The sequence below is a fragment of the Trichoderma evansii genome (genome assembly GCF_050947405.1).
Source record: "Trichoderma evansii strain SZMC 28006 chromosome Unknown GGI43scaffold_14, whole genome shotgun sequence".
Taxonomy (NCBI): Eukaryota; Fungi; Ascomycota; class Sordariomycetes; order Hypocreales; family Hypocreaceae; genus Trichoderma; species Trichoderma evansii.
Genome location: NW_028145192.1, coordinates 971795 through 986961, shown reverse-complemented (window position 1 = coordinate 986961; position 15167 = coordinate 971795). Strand labels below are relative to the sequence as shown.

Genomic DNA, 15167 nt, shown 5'->3' with positions numbered 1-15167 from the left:
CTATCACTGGGAGTGATTAAGGTTCGGGGCAAGGGCCTCCCAACACATCATCTGGTAGAGTGGCTGATATGGACTATCTGTGGGAACTGATATGGACTATCTGTGGGAACCATTTTGCCCACTGATGGAGCATCCCAACCAAATTCTTAGCTTCTTGTGTCCACCATGTTCTTTGTGAAGTATATTAGGTCGGAAAAAGAACTTCTTGCATCTGCCAGCCTTAAAGCAATTGAGCCCTTAGATTCAGTGGCTCGTGAAGCAGGCGTGCAAGAGTAAGCTTAAAATCCACTCTCCATTCTGGTTAGAAAATTCAAAATAAGGACTCGTGAATAATAACAAAGACTGCGAAGGAACTCTTTGCTAGCTGCGGTAGGTGTCTTGTGATAATCCTTTGCCTGAAACATGGCGGTATCTTCGGTCAAAGCGATGATTGCACGTGCCTCTCCTTTATTATTCTACATCAATGGCAACTCGAGCATTTGTGTTGAGGTGAAGCACGGCTTCTGTTGAATACCACGTGACCCTTGTTTAAACTTTTCCATAGCAAAAGTAAATAGAATATTACATGGCCCTCTCTTTACTATTTCTACTACTTCTACGACCTCTATTAACTCTACTACTTCTACTGCCTCTATTACTTCTACTACCTCTATTACTTCTACTACTTCTACTTTTCTAGAGCAAAAGTATATAATTCCCTCCATTTACTTCTGTTTGCTAGGCTCTTTCTCCATCTTTTCATCGTCTTTTTCTCTCTAGCTGGGCAGAGAGCCTCGCATCCCATTTGCACTCCTCCCAAGCACTATCATGGAGTCCGCAGACCAGAATACTCGTTTTGACGAGATTTTTGATGAGTTGTGTCATCGCCGGGTTCATCCCAATGACTACACGAAATTTTTCAACGAGATGCTCCCAGATCCAGCGGCAAGCATACACTAAACATCGATGGGAAAAGTTCTATGAAAGGAATTTTCCGCATTTATCCAATCCTTCTGGCATTTTGACACCCGCTCGATTTATTTAAATCGCAGATTCAATCAGCTTTCTAAATCCGACAGAACGTAAAGAGCTCCTGCCTGGACTTACGTGGGAGTATCGGCCCTGGATACCCCTTGGCTATGAGAATACAGTTCTATACCGCTTGCTGCCATCTATGTACAACTTGGTACCGCAGAAAAACGAATATCCTAAAACAGATCTTGAAGTTATGGAGGCTGCATTTCTCGGCGTGAATACCACAGTGCAGCCCCGCGAACCATCTCTGCCGCTTCACCGCCGCGCCCTTAATTTATCAGAGCAGTCTACCCACTCAGCAGAGTCAGGTGACGCAGAGGCACCAGGATTTATTTCCCATGAGCTCGGCCAGCTGGAGTGTTTAGAATGCGAGACTGCCGAGAAGTTGCCGACAACATTTGAGGAAGGTGATGATTGTGACGAAGACTGGGAACAGACTAGCTTTTCTATTATAGCCCGGCTGAGTGACTTTAGTCATATTAACGGGGTTTATATCATCTACAACATGAATCCACGCATAGAATATAGCAGCCAGCGGGAGCAAATTACACATAGCCAATGGGGTATCCCACCTAGCTCACCTAGCGAACAATTCTCATGCGCGCGAATTGGCAACACTCTACAAGATTTCGGTTTCAGGAACAAGCTGGCATGGAAAGACCAAATCCAGCATCCAGTCGAGTTGGTGTGGGTAGTGAAATCGCCAATGGGAGGCGTGAGGCGTGTGACGGTGGACAGTAATTACCAGATGCACATGTAGTTTAATTTTGGGAAATATTATTCTGCATCCCAGTTTTATTATCTAGTACCCTGGCGGTGATTTAACAAGGCCGTTAACACACGTATAAAAATATAAAATTATTCAACCGCTAGATAATACTTGAAGTAGTAGAGGCAGTAGAGGCAGTAGAGACAGTAGAGACAGTAGAGACAGAAGAGACAGTAGAGACAGCTGGGGTGCTGGATAATAAAACTGGGATGCTAAATAATATTTCCCTTAATTTATTAAGGTGTGAACAGAATGAAAAGGGGGCTTTCGGTTTTTTTTTTTTTTTTTTATTTTTTTTTTTTTTTTCACGGGATCATATACAGAATGCCTAGATGGAAAGTCTAGAATACTATTATCTTCTGGGTTTTTCCTTTGGCGACTTATGATATGAATTTTAGGTGATTCGTCATTACGCGCATCATCCCTTTATTCTAGGTTATTTATATCAGTGCATTCGGCTTGGTCAAGCCAGTTTACCAGCTAATGTTCCTTTCTCCAGGGAACCACATCCAAAGACTATCAAATCACTGATGATCCCGTGCCTCCTCGGCCTAATTGGTAGATCGCTGACCACCATGGCTCTATCACTCCGTCAGCCAAGCAAGTACCATTGCAATATAGATGGTAGACGCACTTTCATGATACAAATTCTCTACTTTTACTACGCGAACCGTCCCTTGTGAAAATACATGTACCCTATACTGAGTTAAAGGGGCCGGTTTGTCACAGAAACCACGTTTAAGTATAATCATCTCAATTGACATTCTAGATTCTTCTACCCCTATGATTGGCTTGATGAAATCTACCCTTGTCTATCCATAACCCGCCAGTAACAGACATTTCATGCCGCCTATACCTGTCTTAAAACTGCTTCAAATTTCTAGCCATTAGGCAGATTCAAGGCCTAAGCCATACCGTTAGAATATTTATGGAAAACGTCAAGAGTTGCCAAACTTACCAAGTGCCTGAGCAATGGCCTCGCCAACGCCTTGGGCAGAGTTTGGGTTCTGGCCAGTGATGACTCGCCCATCAACGATAACTTGCTCCTTCCAAAGCGCATCTGCTTTGACATAGATGCCACCCACTCGCTTGATTTCGTCCTCCAACAGAGCAGGCATGGCCTCGGACAGGTTGATAGCGTCTTCTTCTGCGTTGCTGAAGCCAGTGGCCCTGCGACCATTGAGAAGCGGCTTCCCGTCTACAACGGCATTCACGAGAGCGACAGGGCCATGGCAGACAGCTGCAACAATCTTACCGGCATTGTAGAATTCCTCAATCAGCTTGATGGAGTCCTTGTCGTTAACGAGGTCAAACATGGGCCCGTGGCCACCAGGATAGAAGATCGCATCAAACTCGGATGCCTTTCCGTGAAATTCCTTTAGGGCTACTGTTTTCTCCCAGAGATTCTTCCTGGTTTCATAGAACTTGACCGACGCAGCGTCCTTGAAGTTCTTCACTGACACTTCGTCTATCGGAGCAAGACCACCGGCAGGGGAAGCAACAACGATTTCAGCTCTGGGCTTGGTCTCATCTGGACCAATCAAGTGAAAATAAGGACGAGCAAACTCAGGCTGAGAATTGAAGCGTGAGCGACTTTTTCCAAAACTTAAAGGACAACAGTTGGGAAACTAACCAAATACCACCCAGTGGGTGCGCCATTGTTCATCTTAGCTCGGCTAGTAAGAACGAAGAGAATTCTAGGAGCCATGTTGAGTTGTTGTGAATCAGATTTTAATGCTTTAAATGAAATTCTAATGGATGAGTGAATGATGGAGGAGATATTCTTCAATGGAAGTATGGTTCCCCTTTGCCTTTTATATTTGCCATACTTGCTAAATATCAATAGAGTAAGTCTTCACACAGAATTAACAAGAGTGCATCGACGTCACCAGTTCTACAGCCATTGCAATTCTTTCCAAATAGTTTGCTCAATAAGCAGAGCCCAATAAATGGAATCTTTGAGGCCATGATTCCAAAATATTTTGGATCTCTATAGCTATATCAAATTATCATCACCTTTATCCGCTTTCTAAGCTCATGGTGGGCAGAGCCCAAACGACGGAACTTGCCGCATCAGATGCGGACTATACCGCGCGGGGCCCCAACTTGTTAAGACATGGCTAAGTAAGTTATATTTCTGTCTCTAGAGACAGAAATACACTCAAGGCAAATTCATTGGATTCATGTGAAACAGCAGTGCCAGTGTCTGTCTCTGGAGGAGGAAATCAACACAGGTGTTTTGTGTTAGGGCTGTTGTAAAAGTAGTCACTAGTCTTTAGTTTTCATTTCATTACTATAAAACTACTTTAGTTTTTAGTTACTAATAACGAATTATATTACAGTTATCTTTAGCTTAGCAACAAAAGCAATTGATTTTCGTTTCGTTTTCTTCAGAGCATTGAAGAAACTAGTCATTAGTTTTCTCCAAGGCACGGAAGCAATGAAAACCAATCTTGAAAACGAAACTAGTCTCATTACTCAGAGATTTGTTAATAGCAACTAAATTAATTTCTAATTTACAACCCTGTTTTATAAATAGGTTACCAGCGGGAAAAAGCAGAAGAGGTGAGGGACGCGGGCGACTCTGCTGGCGATACAGATGCTGTGGCTCTTTGAACCGAAACAGTTCGTGATTACCTAAGTACCTACATGTATATAGCAAAGTGTAAAAACTGTATTAATAATTATCCACATCGGGTAAGTAAAATAGCGACTAGAGAGCTTGTGTAGCTTGAACCCAGACTCGCGTGGCATAACAGGCAAAAGTCCGCAAGTTTTATTACAGCTGTGCTCACATAATTTCCGTACTCTTTCCGCTGTCTATCGGAAGAAGCCGTGCCTTTGGACCAGGATACACAAAGTGCATAGGCAATGAGCACGGCTCCGAGTAAGAGGTGCCTAAATTTAGAGGCGCACAAGAAATATTTCATCACCACTGTCAAACAGTCCCCGCCATAAAATGTGCGTTACTTCATCAAGCTGTGTGTCGCAACCAAGCCAACGCCTCGCTCATTACTATCCAAAGGGAAAGCAGCTGAAGAAGAGCTTACGATAGACACCAAGTGCAAAAGAAGTACCTACCTAGATACATGTAGTGGTAGCTGATACAGCGTGACTGGCGCTGCTTGGCTGGGCGCCAGCGCCAGAACAGAGCGGGGAGCATGGCGCGAACCTTGATGGCCTCGCCTACCCCCTTTTGGAGCAGCATTAGAAATGCCGCCAGCAAAGCAACCTCCCAGTTTCAACTTCATTTCCTCTCCACCCAAAAACGCGCACTCAGCAAAATCTGTCAATTTGTTTGTGAATCTTGTCCTACCATAATAATCGCGTTAAGCGCGCACGCCCACAATGAATGCTTCATTCGCTACATGTGGATGGGCTCTCAAATTTTCCGACAGCCGCTTATGAGAATAATTCATTCTTGTGGGATTTACCGAAACACTTGATATGGGCGAGAAGTTTACAATGACTACTCTCTCAATTTCTCCTAGTTTGCTATGCTACTCTTGGGTCAAGATGAAGCTGACTGCTCTTCTCATACATCACATATTATTCTCTCGAAGCCGATAATGCCACCGGCTTAGGAGATATGTATCTGGGTGCAGCACCTCATTCCGCCACACTGGCTTCCACACAGAATCTGACAATTCGAGCCGTTACCCGGGCGCCTCTGCGTCGTCGTTCCAGTATCTGAGCCCACAGATACCGATGTGCTCAGAGTTTCTGGCTCACCAACGGCTGGCTGCACTTCTGGCTGCAGTGTTGCTGAGTGGATGCCATACGCGTGAAGGCATTCCATGATTACCTTGGCCTTGTCTGTGAAACTTTTGACGGTTCTACCGTCGACAACGACGTGTGCAGACGCGATAGACTTGCGCTGGTCCAGTCGCCAGATGTGAAGTTCATGGACAGACTCAATACCAGGAATCTGCGGCAGTATTCATCGTCAGCTTTCATCTTTATTGCAGCGGGAGTTGAGAAAAGTAGTTGCACTTGCCATTTCGATGTCGTGCTTTACATCATCGAGAATTCTCTCATTGGGGGCAATTTGCAGCAGAATGCGGCCGCTGTTCCTCGTCAATGGCCAAGCGGTCAAAAAAATCATGACGGAGATGAAAACGCCAATCGCAGGGTCGGCATAATATCTCGCTTCTCCTTGGGCTTTCCATATGATCAAAGCTGATGCTATAACTCCAATGTTATTGATAGCATCACCAACTACGTGGATGAGGACGCCAAACATCCCCAAGTCTCTACCAGGGAGAGATGGTACGACCGACACATGCCTGTGCTCATGGTGGCCACTGGAAGCCTTTGGGTCTTGTTGTCAGGTTGAGGCATTTACCGCTCGACAAGGAAGGACTCTTACCGATATTGATCGTGTCTCTGGTTCAGGTGCTGTTCCATCACTTATCCTGGTGGCAGCGTCCTCTTCGCGTAGCGTTTCTTGTCTATGGTCAAGATTATGATCATGTTCGTGTTCGTGTTCGTGTTCATGCGCGTGGTCATGGCTATGGCCGTGGCCATGATCGTGATCGTGATCGTGTTCTAAAAGATCATATGTCAGGACTTCCTGGAGATTTATGGAAATGACTTGGGGCTGATCATACCGTGAAGAAATGACAAAACCAGCAGGTTCAATCCCAAACCAACACTTCCGACGATTAAGACGATCTTGGGTTGGTCGACGACTGCCAGTTGGATAAATTGTCAGCCCGATTCAACTGTTCTGCAACTCAAATGCTGTGTCTCACCAGTCACGCTGACAAACCGTTCAATGGCTTGAACGAGGATACTAACGCCGAGCGCCAAGAGGAATACTCCGTTGAAAAATGCGCCCAGAAGGGATGCACGTGCCCATCCAAATGTTAATTCTTGTGGTGGCGGAGTTGGACGCTCAGATATCTTAGAGAGACGCATCAGCTATTGTGTTCTTCTGGGTAGTCGGGGAGGGGGAACGGACTATAACGGCGATCAAAGCAACTACAAATCCAATCAAATCGCTCAGCTACAAACGAATCAGCAACAGCCTCAGCTCAGATGTCAACTTGTCGTACATAATGGAACGCATCTGCGATCAGCGCAAGAGAATGCGTATAAAAGCCGGCTTTGCATCAAGGTTAGAGCAGTCGGTTATCTGAAAACATGACGAAAAACGCACCAATGAGCTCGGCCACGAAGAACGAAAACGAAATGGCTATCGTCGCGATTAAACGCTGTTTACGACTCATTTGAATCGCCATATTGCTGCAGGAAAAGGAGGGTTATCTGTTTCTCCTATTGCGAGTGAGAATGCTGACGGGGATGTTATGTTCTTCGATAAGATGAAAACAGTATTTACTATCGCGAACTTTGTCGAAGAAAGGGGCTGAGAAATTTTCCAATCGGCCGCGACACCTCAAATAGGGATTCCAATGGCTGGCAAACGCACGGTTCCGTTTAGGAGCTGTAGTATGCTTAGGGCGGGGCTATTTAATACCACCTTGTTCACTACACGGCTGGATAGGATACGGGCAGCTTTAACATCAAAGCGGCTCGGGTCGCTACCTGCAAAGTAGCGTTTGACAATTCAATGTGTCAAATGCCATGCTGGGAATTACGGCGGGCATTCTGGGTTACTTTCGGGCCACTTCCGGGCCGTCCAGTGCAAACAAATATCCGATCACGATAACAATAACTTACCTTCGATCAGTGTGGAACCTTGCACAGAATATGTGCTTCAGAGCTCAGAGAACCAAAAGATCGGATTACCATCGCCGTACAAAAGATACAAGGTAGGCGTGATGTGTGTGTCTACCAAAGAGTCAAACTTACGACTCTGCATGGCGGCCTGCAGGCGGGGATTTGTTTTACTCTTGTCAGCTCTAAGACGCTTGTGGCCTGATTCTAATTATCCAGGGCTTCATAAACAGTTCCTACTTGCATGTAGGAAGGATTTTGCTCCAACATTCACTGTGCCCATTGACTGACCAGACTCATAATACTGCGCCACTGAGAGGGGTTGATGGCAAGGGGCTTTGGAGCTAACAATATGGCGATGCAGCTGGTGTTCTCAGCTGGATGTCGGTCCTCGTAGCTCCGAATTGACTCGGCCATCCTTGATCCGAGGAGTGTCCGTACTCAATTGTGACGTTGTAGTTTGATGCGCAGTAGTATGCCTCCTCAACAAGCAACAAAAATAGGTTCTACTATGAAAGCTATCTCCAATGGCAAAAATTTCCAACTGTTTGTCTTCTCGGCACCTCCTGTTTGACAAGTCATAACATAATAGCGATTCGGCTTGCTTGCCGGAAATAAAAGCCATCTGTAGTGAGACGAGTCTGAGAAGCAAACGTAACAATGCAAACTCCGAGTCGCGCAAATACAATGTTCATGCCTTGACAAATGTTACTCAAGCTATATTATTCCAGCGACCAAAAGTATTTATTATAAACAAAATAGAGCTTATATAGACTTTGCTCTCCGAGTCAGCCCATCTGGGGAAACGCAGGACATTGAGACACTGCGACTCTAAGCTGGTCTTCATCTTCAGTCCCCACAACGCTCGTGCCCCACTGAGACAGCATAGGCACCTACATGTGATGGATGAAATAAGCAGGCGGTGAAAATCCTTCGGCTGCTACAGCTCCATTTCTGCCGCCTGCTGAACCACTGTTACTATCTGCCATCTCCAATTGTCGCGCGACTGCATCAACGGCAGAGCTGATAAGCATCTCGGCAGCTGTTCGCGAGCTATGCTCCCATAGACCAACCTCTCTATGATTCTCGCATCGCGATTGCGCCCGAGCCGACATGTCCCGAAATGTCGGCCCAGCACCATCGGCTCCGCGGAGGGGACCGCATTGGTCCCATCACCTTCGACAGTCGAGCACCAACTCGGATCGCGCATCCGAAGTGTCACCAGCCTCGCCCGGGAGCATGTCCACGCACTCGACTCTAAAGGACGCCAAAGATGAGAAGCCGCGCAAGGTCGAGCACTACTGCCCTGTCACAGTCAACGAAGGATATTCGCGAGACGAGGTACTGCTGAACTTGGACTTGATTGGCGGCGATATCAAACCGGGCACCCTGATGTCCATTGCTGTCATAAAATCGGACTTGTCAAAATCGTCGGCAGGATTTGGAAGCTTTAAGAAGCTGGCGCATGACGATAATAGCAGCCTGCGATACCAAAATGATGGTCCTTGCGATCCGAAAAACCTGGGGCATCAGTACATCTTTGTCGCAAAGGATATGCCCAAGGAGGTCAAGGCCCGGCAGCCTGAGGCGGAAGTATACGTTGTGAAGCACATTGCAGACACTTTTGGAATGAAGAAGGGGTCCATTGTTCTGCTGACACCGGTACGCTCACACCCTCCATGACATATACATGCTTGTGAATGACTTTATGTGGCTGACCTGCCTTCCCTCATAGGTTGACGACGATCACCCAGTTACCGAAGCTACGCACGTTGAAATGATATTCAAAGACCAGTATCTCTCACGAGCGGATATGTGGAGGGTAGCCGTCGGAGAGCTTGCGCAGAGGACGGTGTACAAAGGACAATCGCTTCTTTTCATGGGCACCATAAAGGCTCAGGTTACCACAGTCTTTGCTAATGGGAATAGCGTCCATTCCGGCTTCTTTGGTCGAGAGACGCGGCCAATATTCCGCAGTGAATCGGCCAGATACGTGCTGTTCATTCAAATGTCCAAAGAAATGTGGGACTTTGATTCTGACAGCTCCGGCGAAATCATGTTCAATAAAGTTGTCAACGGATTTCTGCCAGCCCTGTTTAAGAGGTGGGCCAAGCTGAAAGTAAAACACTTGGTTAGCATTGTGCTATTTGCGCGTGTCGAATATGATACGGGCCTGACGAATGAGCTGGACGTGAGCGGGCTTCAATCGGATTACTATACGGGAATCCAGTCCTATGGGAACCGGCGGCCTTACAAAGACTTCTATCGAGTGGTAGTGAGCGAGATGGCCAGTGGAGAATGGACAAAAATATTGTTCCAGTTAAAGAAAGAACTCAACTATTTCCGGAGAGACATCACTTTGCATCACCAAACAGCAAATCCATCAGACGGCTCCAAGGACGCTGCGCCCGGGAATGAACCTGTCAGCCGAACCAAGGCCGAATCTTCCTTTTCCATCCACAGCAATATCCTAGAAGCTATCAATCTCGCATGCGCTCAATTCTCTCACGATTATATTGACCGGGACTTGACTAGGACAGGCATCTCCGTCGCCGTCATTAGTCCTGGCGCCGGTATCTTCGAAGTGGATTATGAGACACTACGAAGAACTACAGAGGCCCTTGTAGGGAATGGCATTGGGATTGATCTGATTTGCATGGCTCAAATGCCTCTACACTCCGTTCCATTGTTCAAATATCGGAATCCGCGGTTCTCATTAGCGGAAGATTTGTCTCAAGATCGCCATCATTCGCTATCCAGGTCCTTTCACAGTCGCGAGAGCACGCCAAATCAGCAAACCCCCGTTGTTGGAAGCTTTCAGTCTGGCGGTGGTTCATTCTCGCCATCAAAAAGCAGAGATATGATACGCCGCGTTGAACATGTTAATTCTCAAAGTAGGTGTGACGAATGGTGCTATGTTCTGCCTCAGTGGCTACACGTTTCATTCTGGACTGGTACTTCGAACGAAGCACTCTCGTATGCGGGTGTTGCTTTGTCCGTGTCTAATAGAGTGGAGCAAAACGATGATGACGATTTCAGAATAAGATGTCGGATGTACGACCTTCAAATGAGGAGTGCCCTTGATACGAATGAGATCGAAATCACGCCCCTGCATTCGGATATCAACTATCCTAGTAGCATCTTTGAGAACACTAGCTTCTCAAAGAGACGCCAAGAGGCAATCGGCGACCTCTGGTATAACCCACCGGGCCGACTTACAGATCATGTAAACGAAAACATTCATGGGTTTCAAAGATTCGCCCCTGAAAGGCTTGGTCGACCTTCAGAAAGACCGTCGTGGAAGCAGCTGCAAGATTTTGATGACTCCAGGGCCGTCTTGACTCACCAGAAGCGTCATCACCATCATGCTTCAGAAGCAGGTCTCAGAACTGATGAAATTCGGAGGCACCATATGGAGGACTTGAATGTCCTAGGCACATCACTTCCGGAAAAGAAACTGTACAGCAATTTCCCATCTGCCAGGAAGCTCTCGATGAATCAAGCAGAGATAGAAAAGCCGAATATTTTCCCCAAAAGGACGTTACCAGATCCGCTGCCCATGAACACCCTACCGTCTCCTCCACCTCCTCCTCAGCAATCTTTTACCTCGGCGCCATATCAGTCAGATCCTCTTACAAAAGTCCCTTCAGCTCCAAAGCAACCCAAATTCATGAAACAAATCAGTCTTGGGCAACGAGGCTTTGGCATAGCAGCTCCAAAGATTGTAGCGGCTGAGGTGAAAACGGAAAATGTCGCCGCAGCAGTTACCAAACCAAACGTAGTACCATTGACTCCTCGATCACGTCCTGATATGAGACCGTCCACACCTCAGACCATCAGGAGCCAGTCACCATTTTCAATCACTAAGCTCAGAGTAGAGCCCTCTGATCCTATCATGGAGAGGATGTCATCAACGCCAAGCATCCCCATTTTGAAAAAGAATGGATCTAACCGCCATGACATAGGCTTACACAATCAAAAAGCAGGAGCTCCTGCTCGTCCTTCGGCATCGCGCACTCGCAGTGATAGCCTTGAGGATGATCACGAGATGATTCAGAGCATGTTTCGACCAGAGGACCAGAAAATGATCTTGAATAAGCTTCGAGCTGGCGTCAACGTTGGAGTTGGCGCCGCACCGGAGCCTCCCACAACGATTTCGCCTACATCAGCAGTCAGCCCCTGGCTGGTTTTGCTGAATCCGTCTGATCCAGATAAGAATCAGATAAAGGATGCAAACTTATATACGCGTTGGCAGCACATATTTCCCCGTATATCTGATATGAAGATACAGAAATGGAAGGCTCTGTGCTGCCCTGCCGCAGTTCCACTGACGACAGAGTATTTTCCTACTAGGTCGCAGTTCGATACCGAGTACCAAAGGCATCCATACAGTGTGGAACAAAACGCAGATGATGAATTGACCGAGGAACCAAAAACTAGACAGGAGTTTATTAGTGAACTGATCAGCCTGCGATTTTCACAAGGGTTCCAGGTGGTTGTCGGATCAGCTGTTGCGAAGGCGTTCGGGCAGAAGATGATTAAACTTGGTGACATCTTCTCGCGCAGCCAAGTCCTTGAAGATGGCACAAGTATATTCATGTCAGTTGGCAACGTCATTCACCAACTCTCGTGCGTAAACGGGACGGAGGTCGAAGTCAATATCTACGTCAGAAAGCCCACGGCAGACATGTCGGGGTTGCCTCAAGGATACTCTCCGATATATAAACCCGCCATTCGAACGCTGTTTGATACAGACTATGAGGCTCGACGTATAGAGCTCTTATCAATTCCTAGACCCGATCGTAATTGGAATATGATTGATTCTTACGCTGCGGGTCACCACGACGAGATGATGGAGAGTCTGCGGTTCTGGAGAGCTCGGTTCGTCCTCATCCCGCTGGCTTCCCATAATCCTTCAGTGCCCAGGACCCAAAACGGCTTGTATCCTGAGGAAATTAGAATAGAGGGTATCAAACGCTTGGCCCATCTGTGGCAGAAGAATCGCTACATACCGCCATCTGAACGCAGATTCCAGACTGCGAGAGGGCGGGGGCAGCTAGATCGCAGCCCCTTGGATATTGTCTACAAAACAGAAGATCCCTCTGTTGTCATTGCAGCTGAGCTAGAAACATTGCCCCTAATTGAGGGTCTTGAGGGTGGTATGAGTAAGAAACATCAACTCGTATCGAGGAAAGATCGGTTCGAGAAGTCGAATCTAAACTTTTCTGTCTTGGCTGAAGCTATGCAGCAGCCTGTGGAGCAGGGCGGTGTTCCCCTGCGAAACCGTCGCTGGCATCTGCGACTTCATTATCATTCTTTCCTCGGCTCTGATATGACTACGTGGTTGCTGGAGAATTTCGATGATCTTGAGACCCGTGAAGACGCAGAGGATTTGGGCAATGCACTGATGGTGCCGGAGGAGCCCAAAGGTAAAGACAAGGACAAAGAAGTGCCAGAAAAGGAGAAGGAAAAAGAAAAGTCTAAAGGGCTTTTTGTGCACGTCGAAAGACGGCATCGATTCCGCGACGGCAACTATTTTTACCAGTTTGCTCCCGAATTTGCAAAGCAGCAGCCTGGCTGGTTTGGTAGCAGCAAGAAGAAAGAAAACCCCCTACCCACTACTCCCATGACAGAATCGTCAATAGGATCGGGTAGAAGCCGGTCGGTGTACGATGACTACTCTCCGGCGTCGCTAACCAGCACTCCTACGATGACAGCGCAACATGTAGCCAAGAGTCGTCCCAAGGTAATTCTTAGCAAGGTCATCAAATACGATGTTGATCCTAGGAAGAGATCATATCGTCCTGAACGAATTGACCTGCACTACGACCGTCTTCATAACCCAGACAACTGCTACCACGTTAGAATCGACTGGATGAACGCAACCGCGAAGCTTGTAGAAGATGCCGTCGACGTTTGGGAGCGCGAGGCCAGTCAATATGGTCTACGTCTCGTAGAGGTCCCCATTAGCGAGGCCAGCGCAATCACAGAAATCAACCCCCTCCGAAGGCCATATCCCATCAAGCTTGCCGTCGAGCCACCGGACCAAAAGCCCGAGACATTTTACGACCCCAACTCTCTGGGGCCGCAAACGGTGCCCACAAAATACTTTTACCAAAAGTCGATTCTACGGCACTTCGATTTCGTACTCGACATGGAGGCGGCTTCTAGTTATCCCGGCAACGTCGACATCATATACTCTTGGGGACGGCCAGACTACAGGTACACTCAATACATTCATCGCTCGGGAGTTTTGCTGGCTCAAGTAACGGATGACGGCAACTTCCTCGTGCTGGCGAACCGCCTGTACGGCAGACGAGCCGTGAAAGAGAGAGAATCTGCCGCAAGAAACTTTACCCCAGTCGACCAGCCCCATCCTCTGATGGAAAGAGGTAGCGGGCGAGCGCCATCATTTGATTCTTTCAGCCTCTCAGAATCAATCATGGCAGGCTCTTCGATGTATATGGGCGCACCAACGCCGTTACAACACCATGCTGATAGGCACCATCACCATCCTCAGCATCATCTCGCGCACCACCATCACCCTTATCACCACCATCACACTCCATATCACCACCACTCCTCACCCTCCCTCAAGCCGGTCAATTCTTCCGCCTCGCTTAGCACAATCCCATCCCAGCAACCGCCGCCGCCCCAATTCTCAGCCAACCCCACCGCGCACCTCTACGAGCCCGAGGCCATCAAGGAGGAGCTCGAGGCCTTTTGCTCCGACGCTGCCGCCCTCGAGGCTTTCTACAAGGAGACGCTGGAGAGGGGACAAATCATTCAAGGTACCCCAGCCACGGCCGCGTCGGTGAATCCACCTGGGCTGGAGGCTGTGCCGGAGACGAGCATCCCCTCACTAGGCTTACCGCCAGGCGTTTTGGCATCGCTGGATAGCGGGGCGGCGATGAGGATTGGAAGTCCGATGATGTTTTTGAGGAGGGGTAGTGTACAGTTTGATGGACTGGGGTTGGGAGGTTCAAAGAAGTGAGGGGTTAATAGAATGGAGGGAGGCTGTTTTGTTTTGTTATTGTGAAAGAAAAGCGATTTGATTAGTTATCTATGGATCAGAGTTGATAGTTGTAATGTAATATCATGTCGTGTATAGGTAGGTAGTTTTATCTAGGTGATATTACGGAGTACTTTGGTCAGGGATGTGCAATTGCAAGTATAAGTATATGAGACATTAAAATAATAATACAGTGTATCTTGCAAAAATGGGAACTGGACAACTTAAATCATACGCAAGTTAGTTATTGAAATGATAAAAAATGTATTGCACTTGAAATCTAACAGCTACTTTTATATCTTCGCTAAATAATAAATAAAAAAAATCATGAATACGTCCAAATTAAACAACTTTCCAAGTCAAATCTTCATTCATTCTAATTGGTATCAACAACCTACAAAACCCTCTCTGTTCTACCCAAGCAATTTTTTCTCTTTTATTTAAATAAAAAAAAAAAACAAAAGCAAATTCCTGTACCAATTCATAAGGTGGAGGTTTTCAAGCTACCAGGACACATCTACTTCTTCTCCCAAGCTCAAATCAAAACATCATGATAAAAAAAAAAAGTAGTATAAAAAAGATACACAAAGCAGTAAACGCTGCTTGTGTTGATGTGAAAATTCGTCTGTACGTTAATACTAAAAGTACATCGAAGATAGGCGAAAGGAATAAGATCAAGGTTGTTTTCTTGGT

At 46.9% G+C, this 15167-nt stretch overlaps 5 protein-coding genes across 5 annotated transcripts; 2 read left to right on the top strand and 3 right to left on the bottom strand.

Moving 5' to 3' along the window:
• Positions 1–588: 588 nt before the first annotated feature.
• Positions 589–1926, top strand: GGI43DRAFT_409082 (uncharacterized protein). The gene has a single exon (XM_083206450.1). The coding sequence runs from the start codon at positions 1154–1156 to the stop codon at positions 1772–1774; it is 621 nt and encodes a 206-aa protein (XP_083059370.1). The 5' UTR covers positions 589–1153; the 3' UTR covers positions 1775–1926.
• Positions 1927–2670: 744 nt separating this feature from the next.
• On the bottom strand, positions 2671–3491 carry GGI43DRAFT_385282 (type 1 glutamine amidotransferase domain-containing protein; the record flags this gene model as incomplete). Its single annotated transcript, XM_083203629.1, has 3 exons — positions 2671–2687; positions 2742–3354; positions 3417–3491. 3 exons carry the CDS (start codon positions 3489–3491, stop codon positions 2671–2673), a joined length of 705 nt encoding a protein of 234 aa, XP_083059369.1.
• Positions 3492–4367: 876 nt separating this feature from the next.
• GGI43DRAFT_409081 (uncharacterized protein) lies at positions 4368–5002 on the bottom strand. Its single transcript, XM_083206449.1, has one exon. It carries the CDS (start codon positions 4711–4713, stop codon positions 4468–4470), a length of 246 nt encoding a protein of 81 aa, XP_083059368.1. The 5' UTR covers positions 4714–5002; the 3' UTR covers positions 4368–4467.
• A 361-nt stretch (positions 5003–5363) lies between these two features.
• On the bottom strand, positions 5364–7698 carry GGI43DRAFT_428565 (cation efflux protein; the record flags this gene model as incomplete). The annotated part of the gene is made up of 8 exons (XM_083208979.1): positions 6945–7698; positions 6841–6890; positions 6747–6791; positions 6538–6688; positions 6394–6474; positions 6153–6331; positions 5802–6095; positions 5364–5711 (listed from the first exon to the last, which is right to left on the bottom strand). Exons 1-8 carry the CDS (start codon positions 7024–7026, stop codon positions 5364–5366), a joined length of 1230 nt encoding a protein of 409 aa, XP_083059367.1. The 5' UTR covers positions 7027–7698.
• A 756-nt stretch (positions 7699–8454) lies between these two features.
• Positions 8455–14778, top strand: GGI43DRAFT_409079 (GTPase-activating protein IML1). The gene is made up of 2 exons (XM_083206448.1): positions 8455–9124; positions 9198–14778. The coding sequence occupies exons 1-2, from the start codon at positions 8576–8578 to the stop codon at positions 14454–14456; spliced, it is 5808 nt and encodes a 1935-aa protein (XP_083059366.1). The 5' UTR covers positions 8455–8575; the 3' UTR covers positions 14457–14778.
• Positions 14779–15167: the final 389 nt, after the last annotated feature.

Excerpts from the sequence above, each read along its gene's own strand:
- GGI43DRAFT_409082 (XM_083206450.1), top strand. The coding sequence starts at position 1,154 with ATGTACAACTTGGTACCGCAGAAAAACGAATATCCTAAAACAGATCTT.
- GGI43DRAFT_409081 (XM_083206449.1), bottom strand. The coding sequence starts at position 4,713 with ATGAAATATTTCTTGTGCGCCTCTAAATTTAGGCACCTCTTACTCGGA.
- GGI43DRAFT_409079 (XM_083206448.1), top strand. The coding sequence starts at position 8,576 with ATGTCCCGAAATGTCGGCCCAGCACCATCGGCTCCGCGGAGGGGACCG. Across the intron at positions 9,125-9,197 it reads CCATTGTTCTGCTGACACCG|GTTGACGACGATCACCCAGT; the intron begins GTACGCTCACAC and ends CTTCCCTCATAG.